The sequence below is a fragment of the Tiliqua scincoides genome, chromosome 2 (genome assembly GCF_035046505.1).
Source record: "Tiliqua scincoides isolate rTilSci1 chromosome 2, rTilSci1.hap2, whole genome shotgun sequence".
Taxonomy (NCBI): domain Eukaryota; kingdom Metazoa; phylum Chordata; class Lepidosauria; order Squamata; family Scincidae; genus Tiliqua; species Tiliqua scincoides.
In genome coordinates, this window is record NC_089822.1 from 110,934,763 (window position 1) to 110,954,612 (window position 19,850).

The following is a 19,850-nucleotide window of genomic DNA, read 5'->3' on the forward strand; positions in this document are numbered from 1 at the left end:
GGGCGGGGAATGGCCAGCAGGAATCCGCTGCTAGGGGCAGGTGGAGAGACGCGCCCCGCCCCGCCCCGCCCCAGTCCCAGGTAGCCGCGGGGCTTGGGCTCGGCAGGGAGAGGCGTTCTGCAGCGCGGCGCCCGGGCTTAGCGGAGAGCGCTTGGGTTTCCACTGCCTTGCAGCAGGAGGGCTGCTTGTTGGGGGCGCTCTCCTGACCCGGAGAGTGGCTGGTGCGCCTTTGCAAGCCCCCCCCCCCGGGATCTTTCGACTTCTGCACAGCTCCTGAGCTCTGGCACAGTTTTGCACCTCCTGCCGGGAAATCAGGTATGCTGCTCCTAAATCCCTGGGGAGCTTCATGCTTCTTGCCGTCTCCCTGCTCGCACCTGTAGAGCTGCTGCAGCTGGAAAGGCTCCAACGAGTCCCAACCCCCACATCTAGGGGTCTGGGGAGACTACAAAACTCCCCCCTGCCTTATCCTGGCCTCTGTTACCAGGTGAACTTCTTCCCCCACGTTTGGATTCCTGGGCAAGTGTGTGCCAGGCCTTTCTAGGAGTGGAGGTGTCTCAGGCTATCGACTGCATGTTTCTGGGTGGCCTGGAACTCACCCTTTTGCTGCCCACCCCATCTCCAGGACTGAGAGGCTGATCACTCTTGGAGTGTCCTGCTACCTTTGTGGTTCTGGAGGTAGGTGTGTGCCAGATTTCTCTAGCTCAGCCATTTTCAACCACGGTGCTGTGGCACACTGGTCTGCTGTGCATGGTCTGCAGGTCTGCCTCAGAGGGTCATGTATTAGTAGGGCTATTGGGGGATGTGAGCCCCCCACCAACAGCATGGTGTGCCTTGTCTATTGTCAATGCTGGTGTGCCTTGACAATTTTAATAGTGTGCCATTAGACAGAAAAGGTTGAAAATCACTGTTCTAGCCCAGTGTTCAATCCCCTAACCCAGTGATTTTCAATTTTTTTCATCTCAGGGCACACTGACAAGGTGCTAAAATTGTCAATGCACACTATCGGTATTTTGACCATTGGCAAGGCGCACCATGCTGCTGGTGGGGGGCTATCATCCCCCAATGGCCCTAATAATACCCTCCCCCAAATGGTCCGCGGCACACCTGCAGACCATTCACAGCCGTGGTACATTGGTTGAAAAATCGCTGCCCTAACCATCCTGATACCTGTGTCAAAGGCATTTGCACTTTTCTGGTAGGCATGCATATGTCAGTTTCAAAGTTTGCAGCCTACCAAAACTTGTGACCACAAGGGACCCTGTTTTTAAACTGTATCCTTCTAGATTTCTAGATAGTGGTATCAATGAGACATACTTAATACTTTCTGTATCTGTTCTGAAGTCATCTGGGAAGTGATCTGAATTTGTAGTTAATTCGGAAGGTTATAGTGGGGAGGAGAGTTCTACTAGGCCTTTAAAAAGAGGTTTATACAGGCACAGTATAAACTGTGGATAAACTGCCCTATCCCCATTAAAGAAAAAGACCCAAAAGTTCCTTTTGGGGTGGCATATGGCATATGGTGGCATATGGCTGGGTTCTGTAGTCAAGAGCTCTATCTGGCTACTTCTTTGTCAACCTGATTCTGTCAGCCTGACAATGCTTTGTTAGAGGTAAGCCTTTCTGAGTTCCCTGGAACTTAGGAGGACATATACAGGAGTATATGTGTAAGATTGCGCTCTGCATCTGCTAATAATCGGAGTATGAGGGAATGTAGAACTATATGGATTTGGTGGAATCTTAATGCCCAGGTCATGTCTAGTTTGTTGTCATGTCTAGTTTGTCCCTAGCTCCGGGGGAGACAACAGAAGGAAGCTGGAAAGGAAAGGATAAATGAGAACATAAGAACAGCCCCACTGGATCAGGCCATAGGCCCATCTAGTCCAGCTTCCTGTATCTCACAGCGGCCCACCAAATGCCCCAGGGAGCACACCAGATAACAAGAGACCTCATCCTGGTGCCCTCCCTTGCATCTGGCATTCTGACATAACCCATTTCTAAAATCAGGAGGTTGCGCATACACATCATGGCTTGTACCCCATAATGGATTTTTCCTCCAGAAACTTGTCCAATCCCCTTTTAAAGGCGTCTAGGCTAGACGCCATCACCACATCCTGTGGCAAGGAGTTCCACAGACCGACCACACGCTAAGTAAAGAAATATTTTCTTTTGTCTGTCCTAACCCGCCCAAAACTCAATTTTAGTGGATGTCCCCTGGTTCTGGTATTATGTGAGAGTGTAAAGAGCATCTCCCTATCCACTCTATCCATCCCCTGCATAATTTTGTATGTCTCAATCATGTCCCCCCTCAAGCGTCTCTTTTCTAGGCTGAAGAGGCCCAAACACTGCAGCCTTTCCTCGTAAGGAAGGTGCCCCAGCCCCGTAATCATCTTAGTCGCTCTCTTTTGCACCTTTTCCATTTCCACTATGTCTTTTTTGAGATGCAGCGACCAGAACTGGACACAATACTCCAGGTGTGGCCTTACCATAGATTTGTACAACGGCATTGTAATACTAGCCGTTTTGTTCTCAATACCCTTCCTAATGATCCCAAGCATAGAATTGGCCTTCTTCACTGCCGCCGCACATTGGGTCGACACTTTCATCGACCTGTCCACCACCACCCCAAGATCTCTCTCCTGATCTGTCACAGACAGCTCAGAACCCATCAGCCTATATGTGAAGTTTTGATTTTTTGCCCCAATGTGCATGACTTTACACTTACTGACATTGAAGCACATCTGCCATTTTGCTGCCCATTCTGCCAGTCTGGAGAGATCCTTCTGGAGTTCCTCACAATCACTTCTGGTCTTTACCACTCGGAAAAGTTTGGTGTCGTCTGCAAACTTAGCCACTTCACTGCTCAACCCTGTCTCCAGGTCATTTATGAAGAGGTTGAAAAGCACCGGTCCCAGGACAGATCCTTGGGGCACACCACTTTTCACCTCTCTCCATTGTGAAAATTGCCCATTGACACCCACTCTCTGCTTCCTGGCCTCCAACCAGTTCTCAATCCACGAGAGGACCTGTCCTCTAATTCCCTGACTATGGAGTTTTTTCAGTAGTCTTTGGTGAGGGACCGTGTCAAACGCCTTCTGAAAGTCCAGATATTAATGTCCACGGATTCTCCCGCATCCACATGCCTGTTGACCTTTTCAAAGAATTCTATAAGGTTCATGAGGCAAGACTTACCCTTACAGAAGCCATGCTGACTCTCCCTCAAATCTATGTGTTTTGAGATCCTATCTTTGATGAGGCATTCCACCATCTTACCCGGTATGGATGTTAGGCTGACCGGCCTATAGTTTCCCGGGTCCCCCCTCTTTCCCTTTTTAAAAATAGGCGTGACATTTGCTATCCTCCAATCTTCTGCCACCGTGGCCGTTTTGAGGGACAAGTTGCATACCTTAGTCAAGAGGTCTGCAACTTCATTCTTCAATTCCTTAATAACTCTTGGGTGGATGCCAATATAAGAATCCAACTCTTGGGTGGATGAGATATTAAACTGAGTGAATGTGTAGCTCATAATAAACAAAATGGTTTGCTAGCAGCGTGTTCTCCCAGACCCTGAGGAAGTGAATCATACATTTGGAATGTTTAATACCATACCCACTGCCACAGGAAGACACTTTGCTCCTCCCTGTGACTGCCTCACAGGGGATAAGCATTGCACACCAGCATTGCATAGTGTTTTGGGGCTGGCCTCTCTGCATTGAGGTTCTTAACCATGTTGCGAACTTGCTATCTCCAGCACCTACATAGGTCACTAGTGGCCAAACTGACCACACAGTAACAGGCTTCCTTTTTCACGGACCGCGATCAGACTGCAAATATATGAAGACAATATGGCTCTTTAGCAACAGAAGCCTTTTGTCTTGCTAAACTTAATACCCAACCTGTATGTCATGAAAGCAGTCTGTCAGGATCCCAGTTTTGTGTTTAGATTAATGGAGTTTTAATGGTCAGCCTTTATTTAATGGCAGTCACTGTATGAAGTGATCACAGCAGAAGCACCTCTGAGCATGTGTAAGGACACACAGAGTGTGTTAGAACCTGCCCATCCTGCAGATATGTCTGGGAGCTGTGCTCTTGCCAAGTGTGACCTCTAGGCAGACTTTTAGTCTTGGTTGGCTCCTCCCTGTTGTGTTTGTGACTAAGCTTTATGTTGATCCAGACCAGTATTTAAAATGTCCTAGGACCTAGGTTAATTGCAGGCTAACAGTCCAATCTGACTTGGTCTTAAGCTAGAAGTACCTCAGCATTTTGTTAAGACCTTTCTGCCTTCCTTTATCATTTCCCCTTTCAGGAATTAAGCCTTAATGTGTGATGGTGCTCTGAATATGAAATTAGTGAAGAGGTGGGCTGGTGCTCTGCAAAGACTTTTTGGTGAATAACAGACTTGGACTAAAGAAGAAATAAAGTTTAATTTAATATTAATTATGGAATACAAATTAATTTCTTGGAATGTGAATGGACTAAAGTCACCACAGCGACGAAAACTAATTTTTCATTGGATACAAAAACAAAAGGCAAATATTGTTTGTTTGCAAGAAACACATATTTGCAAAAAGGATTATAAATTTTTGAAAAATAAGAACCTAGGGGAAGAATTTCTCAGCAATAAATAAATAAAAAAAGAGGAATAGTGATGTATTTAAAGAGAGAACTAGAACCAAAATTAATTTTTAATGATGTTGAAGGAAGATACTTGGCAACAGAAGTTATGTTGAATTATAAAAAGACATTATTAGTTGGAGTGTATGCACCAAATGGAGCTAAAGATGGTTTTTTTTGAAGCGTTAATTTCGGAATTGGGACAGATCCATTACAAACAAATAATATTGATTGGAGACTTTAATGGTGTGGTGGACTTAAAATTGGACAAGAAGAGTAAAAGTAAACAAAATGAAGGCAAATTACCAGTATCTTTTTTTGACTTGATAAAGCAAGAAAACTTGGAAGATATGTGGAGGAAATTAAATCAAGGAGTGCGAGATTATACATTTTACTCGGCAAGACATGAGTCTTTTTCGAGAATAGATATGATTTGGATGTCTAAAGAATTAACTTTAATAACCAAGAGTGTAGATATACTGCCTAAACAGAATTCCGACCACAATCCAATGATATAGAAGGCAGTAACAAAGGCTAGAAAGAAGACATGGAGAATAAATGAAGACTTATTGATAAAGCAGAAAAATGTTGAATATTTACAGACAGAGACCAAACACTTCATTCAAGCTAACATGGACAATGATGTAGAAATTAGGAAGGTTTGGGATGCATATAAGGCTGCGATAAGAGGAAACTTGATAAGTTTAAATAGTAAGGGGAAAAAAGAAAAAGAATCCAAGTATAAAGACATTCAGGAGAAAATTAAACAAAAAGAAAATGATTTAAAGAGAAGGCCAGGGAAAAAATCTATAATAAGAGAAATAAAGATTCTACAAGAACAACTAAATGCACTAGCATTAAAAGAATTGGAATGGAATCTGAAAAGACTTCAACAAAAATCTTTTGAAGGAGGAAATAAGCCAGGGAAGTATTTAGCATGGCAATTGAAGAAAAGAAAGAAGGGATGTGAAGAAAAGAAAGAAGGGATGTAAAAGGGGATGCATCCTGCAGATGTTTTGGGTTTCCAGGTGCAGCAGGCAGGAAGGGAGAAAGGATGTAGAGTTAAGTGAGGGACCTGGAGGCCTTTAGATGCTGAGGGTGGTGGAGCTGGAGGAGCAAATGTCACAGGTTGTGTTGTGTCATGTCGGGATAGGAGGTTATATACGGGATATTTCCTCTTCATTGCCTTAAGCTAGCGGTTCTTTTGCATTGCATCAAGTCATTGATATCGGATCTCCAGGTGGTGAAAAATAGCTGTTGAGGTTAACTCTTCCACTATAGCCTGTGTGAAGTTGTGGGGCTTGAGACAACTTTAAATGTTTGAGGATCAGAAGCATTGTTTTAAAGGAGCATGTATGTATGGGAGAGTCAAAGCAATGTTCAATATCCAGCTTTTGGGTATATTCAATTAAGAAAACACACACAATCCAATGTATTTTAAGAGCATTTTAAAATCATTTCTTAACATGGGCAATAACCAGAGATTGTTGGTGCTTGTGAGGAAAAATTGCATGCACAGCACTGTGCTTGTGTGCAAATGCTACTCCTTAAATGTTGCTGCTATGGATTAAACTCATGCAAGTCTCCTTCTAGCCTTTCCAAAACAGTTGTTCCTGTGTTGAGAGCAGTAAGCAAAGTTTGGGAGAGGGCGAGGGCGGAAGCAGATAATGTTTCCTGTCTATTGTGTGTCTCATCCTGTTCTCTCTGTGTGTTGATTCTGGCAGGTGGAGCTACCAGAGTGAATATTAATAGTCTCTCAGCAACTAAATTGGCTGCCTGCATGTGTGCATGGAAGTGGGGGTGGGGCAAAAGACTGTCATTTGGACTATGGAGTCAGATAGTGAATTCTGGCACTAGGTTCTTGGATAATTGGAATCAGAGCAAGGTAGGATAACTAAAGGTATAATCTCTTCTGTTCCTTGCTTTTTTGTAAAAATACAGTGAGTCTTTTTTTATAGAGTCTTATAGAAACAATATTGACTCAAGGTCATTTATTCCTCTTCCTCCCAGCATTCCAGGATAATCTCATGCGACCTGTAAAATCATTGGGAGCCTTTCGTGTTGAATTGGGTGTGATTGAGTGAGCATGTCCTTTCTTTAAAATAAGGCATTGGCAAAACTGGTTCCCATGTCCCCCTTTCCCCCTCCCCCGGTTTTTCTTCCTTTGTAAGTTGAGGCTTTCCTAGAATGTTTTTTATGTCATTTTACGCCAATGTGCTCCAATTCTTGGGATTGGAGAGTTTAGGAAGGACTTCTACTTAACACATTTTGTGATCTCTATTTCATCCCACACTGTTTTTATTATGAATCTTGTCAACAGCTGAATCTTGTCATCGCCTTCCTGTCAATTTAAAAGGAAGTGCTTTTGCCTGGCTGATGGGCAGAGAGTAATGCCCATCATTGGCAACTTGGAGGCTGGAGGGCAACTTGGAGGCTGGTAAATGGGGAAGCTACAAATGTTCCTGGATGGCCACATTTGTAGTAGGGGAGTTTGTCATAGCAGGAGATGTGCTGCTATGGTATGGAACATAGCAGGTATGTTGTGCTGTCTGCATACTTGTTAATTGCGACATTTTCTATTTTTTTCCCAACAAAAGCCCAAAGAACGTCTTTTGATTACTTTCGTCATAGCAGGAGATGACGGTATGTTGTGCTGTCTGCATACTTGTTAATTGCGACATTTTCTATTTTTTTTTCCCCAACAAAAGCCCAAAGAACGTCTTTTGATTCGTCTTCTCGTACTAGGAAGGTGACTAGAAGATAGTCTGTGACTGGGATTCAGTTCCCTTTCTGCAGGCAAGTGTCTGGGCACAGCTTCTGTATCTGCCTTTCGACTATGACTGACAAGGGAGAGTAGACATACTTAAACAAGCATTGCTATCTCTGGAAATTCGCTTGCCATATTGTGTCATCTGTGGATGTGTAGTCTTCTCTGCAAGATCAAGCTGAAGGGAAACCAGTTTTGTTGCTTGATAGCCAAAGTCAATGGTGTCCTGTGCTGACTGATGAAAGGCTGTCAACATCATGAACCCACCATTCCTCTTCCTGGAATAGTTTTTGAGCTTTAAGAAAAATTCCTTTTTTAAAAAAGAAGCCAAATGGTGAACAATCAATCATTGAGGAAAGAAAGGTGAACAGCTTCCTTAAATCAAAACTGAAAAAGATATCTGTGTTTGGTGCAAGCTCAGGTATGTGTGCTTTATCCATATGTGAAGGTGGGGGGATGGCACAGCTGGCCCATCCTTGTTACAGATGTTGTGGCTTGTGGATGGTGGGGTGTGGTAAGCAGACTTGAGATGCTCTTCACTTAGAGCCTGCTACTGCCTCTCTCCATCCCACTGTGGACAGAGCTGTTGTATTTGCCATCTTATCCCCTTGCCACAAATCAGGAAGTACAAGGAAGGAGTGAGGGAAGTTATCACAGCTTCCACTGTGTATCTAAAAAAAACTGCATGGTAGTCTGTGATCCAGGCTCCTTCATCCTCCTCCTTTCTAGGGAGTGGCAACAGGATGCAGGTATCTTGTTGTCTTATATGCTCCCTGAGGCATCTGGTGGGCCACTGTGAGATATAGGAAGCTGAACTAGATGGGCCTTTGATTCATCTTTGATCCAGATCCTTTTATGCTCTTATGTTCTCCTCTGTAGCCTTGCTACAAGCCTTGTGCATGTCTTTTTAATGGTAGTGGTGAGGGTTTTGTGTCAGGGAGTGGATCAGTTTGACCATCTCTGAAACTGAGTTTGCCTAGTTTCAACAACAAATTGCATTGGCTTCAATTTTAAGGTGTGTTTGGTACCTACATGGCATTTCTTGTGATGGTCATTATGTGGTCAAGAGGATGGATTGGGAGCTGCCTGTCGTATACAAAGGGGGGTTTGGGTGCTTAGGGTTCTTGGTTTTCGAACCCTAAAGCCCTCAAGGCCCCTTGCCCCACTGCCAGTGCCTCCGTCCAGGGACACTGAGACCCTCTAGGCTTAATTCTATCCCTTGCAGGCACTGAGCTCTTTCTCCAATTAAAGCCTCAGTCCTCAAGTTACTAGACCTCAATGAGCACTTGGTAGCTTGCTGAATGGCTAGGCAGGATTCTGAACCTTTGTCCCCAACAGACAATGAAACCACTTAGTAAAAGATATTTTAGTTTATTTTTAGTGTAACATAAGGTTACACACTCTACAATAAGGCAGCAAATGCTAGAGGCATAAACATCTAGGAAACATATCAGCAATAAAATAATAAAGCTAGCTGGCTATCTCTATTAATACCTATCTCTCACCTGGGTCAGTTACTCTTGTAGATCTTTTAGCTCCAGGGCTACCTATGGGGCCAGGTGCCCATGATGGACAATGGAGCTCACATGCGTGCAGGATCTTGCACCCAAAACCCAAAAGAAAGAACCCCCACACACCCCCTGGGCACTCATTATTATACTTCTTATGCTAATAGTACTGAGGTGACTTCATACTTATTAGACTGTCCAGTCAGAACCCTTGAGGAACAGAACCTTCTTGAAGTTGGCCTGGTTGCTAACTTCTCATAGTTCTTACCTGTCCCAACTGGAGATCCACAGCTGCACTCAATCACCCTTGATAAGGCGTCTGCTAAGGTGCTAAACATTCCAATTGGTTGTAATTCTTGTTATCTGTCCTTCCTGGCCAGCAGACAACAAATCCTTTTGACTCACTTTCCTGCAGCTGGGAACTGCTAGCAACTAGCAACTAGCTAGTTACACTGTCTTAGCTTGTTTCAGGCTTCACATGCCAACCTAGGCCTAACATGTGCTTATTCATGAAAGAATAAGCCAAAGAAAGGGTGCTTGCTCTCCTCTTTTTATTGGTGTTAAATGGAAAAGGCATGTAAAGGAAATAATCTTCAAAAGAAACTGAGAAATGCCTTTTGCCCCTTAATCTGCATGAGAGAATGCAGTGCAGCCATAAATAGAACAAACTATTACAAATAAACAATCCTGTGGAAGAAAATAGTGAATTTGTAGGAACTGCAAGAATGGGGTAAAAACTGTGGAGAATTTGTTAGGATTAATTTGTGGAAGGTACAACTTCACCTTTATTAATAAGCATCTTTTGTTTTCTATGTATGGCAAGTTTTGGGTATTCATAGGTAGCAAGAGGCAATAAACCTTTATCCAAATAGCCCATATTTTGATACCATCTTAATTGTTGACTAAGGTGTTACTTTTTGTTGGTTCTCTTGTGGTTGCCAAATGAGTGTGTCTGGTAGTATAAGCAGATATAGTATAACAAATTGTTTCCTATTTGTTTCCATTAGCCTTGTTGGTAGGACTAGAACCTGGAAAGCAATGTACGAGATATGCTTTTAGATCAGGGACTGCCAGTTTCCCTGCAGATGATTCTGGCAACTGTTCTTAGAATAATATTTTCAGGTTGGATACCTTTACTTCCCCCAGAACCCCGTAAACATTTATTTCTGTGGAAATGCTTTTCTAAGTTTGTAGTGAAACTGTTGCCTTTTTCTTGCCTGATAAATTGCTGTATGATGTGATCAGTTCCACATTTCTGCTTCTTCCTGAGAACTTTTTTTTTTCTTGGAGTAAGCAAAGATTTCTCCTCTGACATCTCTCATTGCTCTTATCTGGGAGAGCATCTCACCCAGTTTGTTGCCATATCTTTGGGCAAAGTCAAAACTTCTGGGAATTGTTGGACAGATTCCACCATCTCTGTACTCAGTGGTGTGGAATTATTTGCCTCTTTTCACTCTAGTGACTGGTAAATCTTAATCTGGTAAATCTGGTGACTGGTAAATCTTTGAAGATTTAAGACTGCTTGTTGGTTTTCAAGTCACTAGCACTAGAATCTAGTACTTTGGGTACTACGATGTAATGAATGACCTGTGAAATGTGTCAATTTTGTCAGATTTTGCTGGCAAGCAGGGACAGTGTGAGCTATAGACAGCCATCCTGGTAGATGATTTCCCAGTTAATTGCTTTTCTTGTATTTGTAGGGGAAAGTGGGAATGAATCAACTATTGTGTGTTTCTGGGGCTGTGCACTCTCCTCCCCTCCCCTCCACCTGCCATTTCTCTGTCACCCTGTTTCTTTTCCAATCAAGGGAATGGAAGGAGAATGAGGAGCAGCAGAGTTAAGTAGGTGGGCATAGATGAACACCCCCCCCCCAACTGATCTGCTGGCCTCATGGATGGGTCAGTCCTGTGTATAAGAGCACCTCTGTGTGCTTTCACCTCTGTGTGTATTTCCCTGTGTATGTTGTCCCTGCTCTGAGCAGGACAAGAGTACATTAAAGCTGTGCTTGGTCACTAATGCACCCCAGGAGCTCACTCCAGGCTCAAGCTCTCTTGCTGTGTAGTGTGGGGAAAGAGCTATCAGTGCCTGTAAATTACAGTGAATGTTTCCAATTATTTGCCCCGCCTCCCTGCTTTTTCAAATATGACAGTGCAGCCAATTGAATTGCAAGTGGAATTCTTGAGTTCCATTGCTATGGCTCCCTTGGCAGAGAAAAAGCTTTCTGATAAAATAAAAAGTAGAGTAAGTGTGGTTGTATCAGCATTCAGCTGGAATGTCTCTTAGTCTGATCATGTTTTGAGGATTTGAAAAGAAAATCACATTAAATTACTTTGACAGCCTGGGCCCAACTGAACTCTTACATGCCTGTGAACAATAGCACTACTGATTGGGGTAATACAGCTTTAAGATGGGAAGCTATTTCTGTGAGAAATGCTGATCTGCTTGTTGGGTAGGGCTTGTGTTTCTTAAAAAAAAAAGTTGGAGGCAGAATACAGATTAAGACTATAAAGCTTCTTTTTCTTTTTCCCTTGTTTTTCCCTTGTTAACTCCATTCTAGGACAACAGTTTTGAGAGGAAGTGCATGCTTGTTTCTTTGCTTTAGGTTGTCTATGAAACTGTTGCTCCTTAGATGTTTGCCAGGCTGAGCAGCTGCACTCCTGTTGAAGAGGAGTGGCTCTTTTGATCTCCTGCAGTATTGCAAAAGATGCCAGAGGCACAGCTCTGACTGAGCAGTGTTGGAGTTGCACCCAAGGACTAGGGCTTCTGTGGACTGTTTTATTGGTGACCCTACAAATAGTGCCATTTCAAAATTGCCTGGCTAGATTGTGCTGGACTTGTGTTTTGTGTCCTGATGGAAACTGGATAGAAAGCAGGATCTGTTCCTTCTTGGTGTTCTGTTTGCTGATAGTCAGATGGAACTGTCAAAAGAATATCAGAGCTCTTCAGCAATATAATAAAGACCAGTTAGATGTGTTGGGGGGTGTACTTTTAGCTGTGTTTTGTGCTGTTCCTGTATTAAAAAATGTTCTTGTATCAAACGTGCCCTGTACATAAGATGGAAATGGACTTCCTGCTGCCTTCTCTGCATCACCTCAAGCCCTCTTCTCCCAGCTCAATTCCCTTCTTGTATTGGAGCCAGGCTGGGAGAAAAGTGACTGTGCCTGTAATCCTTACCACACTTTCCTGAGAGTAAGCCCCATTGAACAAAATAGGACTTACTTCTGAGTAGACCTGGTTAGGATTGTGCTCTGTGACTACAGAAAGCTTGGATGTGGGGATAGTTCAGCTCTTATCACTTGAGCTTCGTTATGTGATTTTAAAATTTGGGTCCATCTATCCTGTTCCTTAAGTGAATCATGTAGAGCAGGGGTGTCCAAAGTTTTTGGCAGGAGGGCCACATCTGACACTGTGGAAAAAAAGGCCAGGGAAAAAAAGAATTAATTTACATTTAAAATTTGAATAAATTTACATAAGTTTACATAAATGAATAAAGATGAACTTATATGAATGAATGAAGGTCTTGCAATAGCTCAAGGCCTATAAAAGGCCTTGCACAAAGCAAGGCTGGCCATTCCTTTGCTGCCTGGTTAAGGGACCTGGTACACACACTTTTCTAAAAATATTTTCAAAGTGAAATCAGGCAGCCCAATCCCGAAATGGCTACCACTGCAGCCTATGGGGCTGGAAAGCAGTGTGGGGTCTACTCAAGGGAGCTTATGCTCCCTTTCCCCATGTAATCCCCAGGTGGCCCCATTGGGTCTCCTCAGCTTTGCACCTGCTATTAAGATTTGAGGAGACCTGTGTTGGGTCTCCCAGACCGGGAGAAGGGTTAGGCATTGAAGCAGCTCTGGACCCATGCAGAGTGTTGCAGGCAAACTTTATGGCCGTTTGTGACACTGTGCACCGGTGCTGGGCCAGTGCGGCCCAAATAGGATTGGGCCCCTAAAGAGCCCAATTGACCTTGGTGGGCATTTCTGTTCTGCTATGATTGCCGGTTTCTCTAGAGATACTGGAGAGGCCACTGTGTTTCTGCACTGTTGATGACTTCTGATTTTGATTACCCTTTATTTTTTCCTAGGAGGTGCAGTCCAAGAGGAACATGGATATGATAAAGCTAAGAAAGGAGTTGGAGGAGGAGCTGAAACTTGGGACTGAGCAACTGTGCAGCCATGCCTGGTATCATGGTTGTCTACCACGGCAGGTAACTTTGAACAACCAATATGGGGTAGGATGTGGGGAACCATCTTATAATTATATCTTTCTAGGACTGTCTGCTCTCTAAGTTGTAGGCATTGGTTGGAAGCATCTTGATCTTCTTCTTACAGATTGAGCTCTGTTGGACAAGGTGTAGCTTCTTCTGAAGTGGGCTGTGACTCGTAATGCTTTCCATCCTCGACATCAACCTGTCCTTTGCAAAGCTTGCTTTATCCCTTTCTGACCAAGAGGAAACTACAGATAGCTTCCCTGTGTTGGATGGTGGAGGAAAAAAATAATAGATGGGTCTATACCTTGAAACTTCTCTTGCAAGAGAGCAGTATTTACATAAGGAGAACACTGCTGTATCAGAGCAAAGGCCCATCCAGCCCAGCTTTCTGCATCTTGCAGTGGCCCACCAGCTGCCTAAGGAGCACACAAGAAAAGATACCTGTATCCTGTACACCCTTGCATCTGGTATTCAGAGAGAGCAAGAGAGCGCACCTACTTCTAGAAGGTTGGATAGGTATATCATGACTTTTAACCTGTGATGAACAATTCGTCCACAAATCTGTCCAATCTCCTTTTAAAGGCCTCTAGGTTAGGTGCCATTACCGCATCCTGTGGCAAGTAGTTTCATATATTTTTCCATGTCATACCTGTGGTAGTGGAAGTGGTCGCACTGAGGGCACCTTCAAAGAGCGACTTGAGTTTATACGTACATCTCCACAATGTTGCCCTCTTGCAACCATGGATTTTCTTTGCGTATCTCCAATTCAAGGCAAGGCTGCTGCTCCTTTTTCATGGAAAGGGAAAGTTTTGATGTGCATATCATCATTTTCTGTCCTAGTGGTGAACAAGTTGCACCTGACGTGCAATGGTCCTTCTGTACGATTTGATAGCTACAGTACATAAGAGACCCTTAAGGTATTGGATTAGATGCTGCTAATGATGTCTCAATACTGTTGTGCTGACTCCCAAGATATTATTTGCCTGCAGGAAAACTCTTTCTTTAACCTCTGCACTTTGTGTGTTGATGTGAGCTATCTGACAAATAGCTATCTATGTGAGCTATCTGACAAATAGCTCTTTCCTCCTACTTTGTTTCCCCACCTCCCTGGCCTTAGGAGGCAGAATCCCTGCTTCAGGAGGATGGAGAGTTCCTGATCCGTGACTCGCGGTCCAGCCTGGGTGACTACATATTATCCTGCTGCTGGGGTGGTCGACCTCTGCACTTCAAGATAATCCGTGTGGTACTGCGCCCTCGGAAGGGCTATTCCCGCACCCTCTTCCAGTTTGAGGAAGAGCAATTTGACAATGTGCCTGCCCTGGTGCGCTGCTATGTGGGCAATCGGAAGGTCATTTCGGACACCTCGGGAGCTGTGGTGTCCCAGCCCGTCAACAGGAGTGTGCCCCTTTACTGGCTGAAGGAGCGCTACAGTGATCTTGGCCGGCCCCCTGGGCCAGCTAAGCAGAATGGAGCCCCTGCACGACGGTTCAGCTTCCGTGGTGCCACAGCTGGAGAGGAAATGCCAGAGGGGAACTTGCTCCGGTAAGGGAACAGTTGCTGTGCAGCTGCTGGAGGGTTGAGACTGAGGGTGGTGGATGGGGGGGATGCTTGGGAATGGTGCTGGTGCGCATGACCTGATTCCCCTTGGCTTTGAATCTGTTTGGAGGCAAGTACTTCTAACACCGCAGTAGGTTTGGACAACTTACTCTCTCAACCTCACTTTCTCATCTATAAAAAATAAACTTGATTCAGCTCCTGGGATTGTGAGATCAAGCATAATAAGATGCATTTTCCAAAAACTAAAAGTGCTATATCAAGGATGTAGCAGTAAGAAAAGGTGCTAAAGAATGCAGTGCAAAGATATGAGAACATCATCACCCCTGTGAACATCATCACCACATCACCTCCTGTAATACTCATGAGGAGTATTTTACCTGTTTCTACAGTTAAGCTGATAGTTCTCCAGGTACCTGGATCTCCAAGAACCCTTTTTGTAGGCTTGTAATATTTAGTTAATCAATTGGAAACTTTTTGGCCAACTCATGGTGTCCCCAAGGCAAAAAAACCTTTTTTAAACAGGTAAAAACCTACTTTTAACAGGTAACGGGTACTTGCCAAAACCATGGTAGCAACTGTGGTCTTGGAGGCATTCTCTTCCTCTCTCATGAAAATTCTTCTTTCATTTTGGAGCCCTTGTAAAAAATATTGGAAGTGTGCTGTTTTCTCCAGAACTTCATTTTCTTATGCAAATATGTGCAGATTTGAATTGATATGCTAAACCAGCAGTCCTTTACTGCTATTACCTGGCAATAATCCCTTTCACCCAGCGGTTCCCTAATTTACCAGGGTCACAGTGCCTGTGCAGTCTCTTCTTCCCAGCTCAGCCCAGCATTGCTGTTTTCGAGATCCAAGATGATGATGCCCAGGAGAACTAGTTAGAAGGGGTAACCAGAGCATCCCATGGCACTCCTATGAGTGAGTGAACAGTTTGGGAACCAATGCAGTAATCAGTGAGGATTACATCTGTAGACAATAGGATTAGTTGTTGGCAACCTTCAGTCTTGAAAGACTATGGTATCGCACTCTGAAAGGTGGTTCTGGAACAGCGTCTAGTGTGGCTGAAAAGGCCGATTCGGGAGTGACAGTCCCTTCCACACCGGGAGCAAGTGCAGTCTGTCGCTGGTCTGTCTCCCTGGTTTCCTTCTTTGCCTCTTTGCCTCAGTCTGTTAGCCAAGTGTCTCTTCAAACTGGGAAAGGCCATGCTGCACATTTCTTTAATAGGTTGACAAAACCCTAGTGACTGCCCTGTGCTCTTTCTCTCTTTCCTCCTTGCCATCACAGGGCAAAAGATCGATGTGGAAGTCACCCTAGTAGCTTAGAGCAGTTGGGTTGTCGACATTCCCTTCACAGCGCCCAGTCAGACAGCAATTTACTGACAGGTAAGTGATGGGAGAAGGGAAGACTGAAATGAGCAGGCATGCAAGACTGAAATGCAACAGTAAGAGGGTTTCTCTTGTGTCTGCAATACAGGCCTTGCTAGACTCCAAGATCCAGCTGTTGTGTGTTTCTGAAAACTTGATGTAGGAGGAGGTACCACAGCATTCAAAGGCAATTTTGTTCTGTTGCCTTGTATCCATCCTAAACTAAGCAAAGAGACAGCAAAGCAAAGTAGCTATGGCCTGGGTTGTAAAAGCTAGTTGGATCAAAATTGCTTTATGGGTGGGGGATGGAGCAGGCCAGAACAAGAGATTCCAAAGTAGAATGTCCTGTTGCCTCAAACTCCTGAAGATCTTTGCAGCCATTTAAAGAAAAATGGGTTTCTAGTTGTGATTGTTTTGGAGAAAATCTGAACCAGTTGGGCAATTTTGACCTCACACTTTTCCAGGTGACCTTTAAGGCACTTGCAGTTGATGTATGGTGCCTCAAGCTGCCCTTTTCTCCTCTTTCCTCCTAACCCCCCCCCCAAAAAAAAATTTCGGTGATAGGATTAAAAGGTTAAAGCTGAAGCACAGGGAATATCTTAAGCAGCAACATTGGGTGATGTAAGTCTGCCTCAAACAGAAAAGGACAACTTGTTTAATTTAGTGAGACCCAAATATGTTGTACGTTTTGTTCCTTTGTTTGGAGCCTACCTCAGACAGATGGCAAATTTTAATTGATCGGAATGACTAATTTTGAATCACAAATTAATTGAGGGAGAAACTTCAGTGGTGCTGACAATTGGTTTTTAATTGTACTGGCTTAATCTTTTTCTCAGTGTGTAAAAAGTCTTGATTGCAGAATGGAAGAACAGAAAAATAGAGAAGGTTGCATGCACTTTTAAAATGATGTTCAACTTGGGCCCAACCCTGTCCAACTTTCCAGTGCCAATGCCAAGGGAGAGGAACAAGCATTGCCTTATCTTGAGGTGGCCTCTGTGACTGCTGCCTAACACAGGAATGCAGGACTAGCCTTGTTGGCATGACTGCATTAGTGCTGGAAAGTTGGCTAGGATTGGGCCCTTAGTATCTATGGTAAAATATTTCTTTATTCATTATTTTAAAGTTCAAATTTTCATCCAATTGCTTTTAAATTACAATGATTGACAAGATTAATGAATGCTGGGAGTTTTTATACTTTAGGGTAGGATCTAAATTTATAAAATAAAAATATATTGATTGACAGTATTACAAATATAGTAAATCAAGCCATGCTGCAATCAGACCAAATGATGTATATATTTTTCATAATTTCTCTTGCAAAACTGTGTAGTTGTGCTGTACCATTTGGGATTTCTAGACCTTCTTGGCTTGATTTGATTTAATAGAAGAGGTGCATAAGGACAGTTTCAGGTGGCAAATGCTTGGCAGATTGTTTCCACCAATCAAAAAGAAGCCTCATCAAGCCAGTTGGTTCCATTTGGGTCCCATTACATCCCAAAGAGGCATTGCTATGTCATTGACATCATTTGCTAGGGCTATGTCTGTTTTTGGTAACCTGAGTGAATGGAGTTTAATTTGGGATCTACAGTTTGGAAAAGTCCCAATGACAACCTCCCAACTTTCTTTATCCTTAGGTAGCCCAGAAACTTCTCCAGGACCCCAAGAGAAGAGTCAGCTCCCTCCCCTGTCACCTGCATTCCGCACAGGCAGTGATCCCATCCTGCGACGGAATGCCCCACTGTCTCACCCACTGGGGATTCTGCCACTGAGTGGCTCTGAGGGCCAACTTCATTCCAAGGCCCCACCGAAGCCTCTCAGAGCCCCATCCATCCTAGCGATTGACTACTGTGAGCTGGTTCCCAAGGCCCCTGAAGGCCTCCGGAGCCATGTGGAACGCTTGCGAACAGAAGAGAGATGCTGTGGCTGGGCCCACATCACAGAGACTGCCTTTGGGTTCCTGGACTTGGAAGGGCTATCTTTTCCCCCTCCTCATGTAATGGATGCTGAGGAGGATTCTAGATTTGAACGCCCCCTGATGGAGACAACCTCTTCCTTCCAGCCTCGCCACTTTCACTCGCTGCTCTTGCCCCCTGACAACAAGCCCCTGGAACCCAAAGCCCTCAAGTGCCTCAAAGACCTCTTTGTCCAAAATGACTGCCGGACAACAGCCCTTCATATTCTGCAGATGGACTGCCAGGTGAGAGTTGCTAGAGGTGTAATGACCCCTTGCTTTGCAGTCTGCATTTGTTCTAGTAACATCCTCTTTAGCTTTTGCTCCTCTTTCACAGATGGCAGAAATTAGTTTGTTTGGTAGTTTGAAAAGTCTAACTCGCAGAGCTCACAGCTGAACTGAGATTTGCACTCTGTTCTCTAACAAGAGTTTTAGCTACAACAACGCACTGGCTGGTGCATAAAATTGGATGTTGGGAAACATTCCCTTTTTGCATTGCAGAGGGAGGGGGAAAATCCAAGAGTCTCAGTAGTTGGTAGCAGTAGTTACCTACTGAGTAGCAGTAGCTACTCAGTAGTCCAGTAGTTACTAGCAGAGCTGTGAAGTTGGTACACAAAACCTCTGACCACTCAAAATTGCTTCTGATCCACAGCCCTGGTTTGTAGCACTAGAGCCTATGACAGGCCACCTTTTAAATTTTGAATGATTTAATCTGGCACAAGTTCCACTACCTGCGTTTGCACAACCTAAAAGTTGCAGAGTATTATTACTTTTCCACCGATGCATTCAAATCATCTTCTATTTGAAGATGCCACGAAAATCTCTGCTAAAGACTCACATTCTGATAGCGGTTTATGTCTTCATGAGCCAGATTATTGTGCATGTGATCAGGTGGCCTGTGGCCTGAAAACAAAAGCTGATGTTTTCATTAGCCTTTAAGATGTCTCAGGCACGATTCCCTCTCATTCTTTTCTAGTGCATGGAACTAGATGCAGGTGCAGATGCTGCTTTCCTCCTGGTATGCTCAGCGATGACATCATTGCTGAACTCTGGAGCACCGATGGGGAGAGCAGGGTGACAGAGACTTGCAACGGGACTCAACCACTACGACTCCCTACACGATTCAGCTCGCCCAAGTGGCTGTTGGCCAGAGTTGCCATACAGCCCTCTCATGGTGCATAGCAGTCACTTTCAGTTGTGCGGGGCTTCTGTTAAATGCCAAGCAACTTTAACAGGGAAGCCTAGTCCCAAGACTGTTTTGCTGTAATAGAGCTACTCTTCTGGAATCCACTTATTTTTCACCATGACTTTGTGGGTTGTTAAGGGCAAAGATAGCTTAAGTCATTTTGGCACTGAAAAGAGAGAGAGACACACTATTTGGATTTTCTCTGTGTTTTCTCTGTTGCCCACACACACAACAGGTGGTAAATGATTGTTAGTTTAGTGGCCTTTAATCCCAGAAGGCGCCAAAATGCAGCTAATCTAATATTTTATGAGGACAAAAAACTGTAAAAGCCTTAAAAAAAGAGCATACAACCAATGAAAAGGCAAGCAATTTGCAGCAGTAAAGAAAAAAAGCTCCAAAAAGCAATCTGAAAATCCACTGAATATTAAAAGACTGGCGGAATAAAGGCATCTTGGCCTGGCAGCAGAAGGTGTGATAGTAACATCCTTTGGGATGGAATTCCACAGTGAGTTGATCTGTTGATGACAGTCCAAGGATCAAGGTGCAGGAAAGTCCATGTGCTCAACTCAGTCTAATTGTTAATTTTCAAATTGGGGAAAAGTTGATGTTGCTGCAGTCTTGAAATCTAGAGAAATGTTTCCTAAAATATTTAGTCATGCCCATCCTAGTGTCTCAGGACACTAGGAATGTATCTAACACATT

At 44.0% G+C, this 19,850-nt stretch overlaps 1 protein-coding gene across 4 annotated transcripts in view; it reads left to right on the forward strand.

Annotated features, from left to right (window-relative positions):
- The window catches only part of SH2D3A (SH2 domain containing 3A), a 27,924-nt gene continuing 8,074 nt past the window's right edge, over nt 1–19,850 (forward strand). The window contains exons 1-6 of one of the 4 annotated variants that reach the window (XM_066614346.1): nt 6,401–6,496; nt 7,320–7,799; nt 12,965–13,087; nt 14,208–14,632; nt 15,932–16,029; nt 17,646–18,208. In XM_066614346.1, the coding sequence (XP_066470443.1) occupies nt 12,986–13,087; nt 14,208–14,632; nt 15,932–16,029; nt 17,646–18,208 (1,188 nt within the window). In that variant the 5' untranslated portion in view covers nt 6,401–6,496; nt 7,320–7,799; nt 12,965–12,985. Of the gene's footprint in view, nt 316–590; nt 676–6,397; nt 6,497–7,319; nt 7,800–12,964; nt 13,088–14,207; nt 14,633–15,931; nt 16,030–17,645; nt 18,209–19,850 lie in introns of those variants that run through there. The other 3 variants (XM_066614348.1, XM_066614349.1, XM_066614347.1) reach the window with 3 other exon arrangements.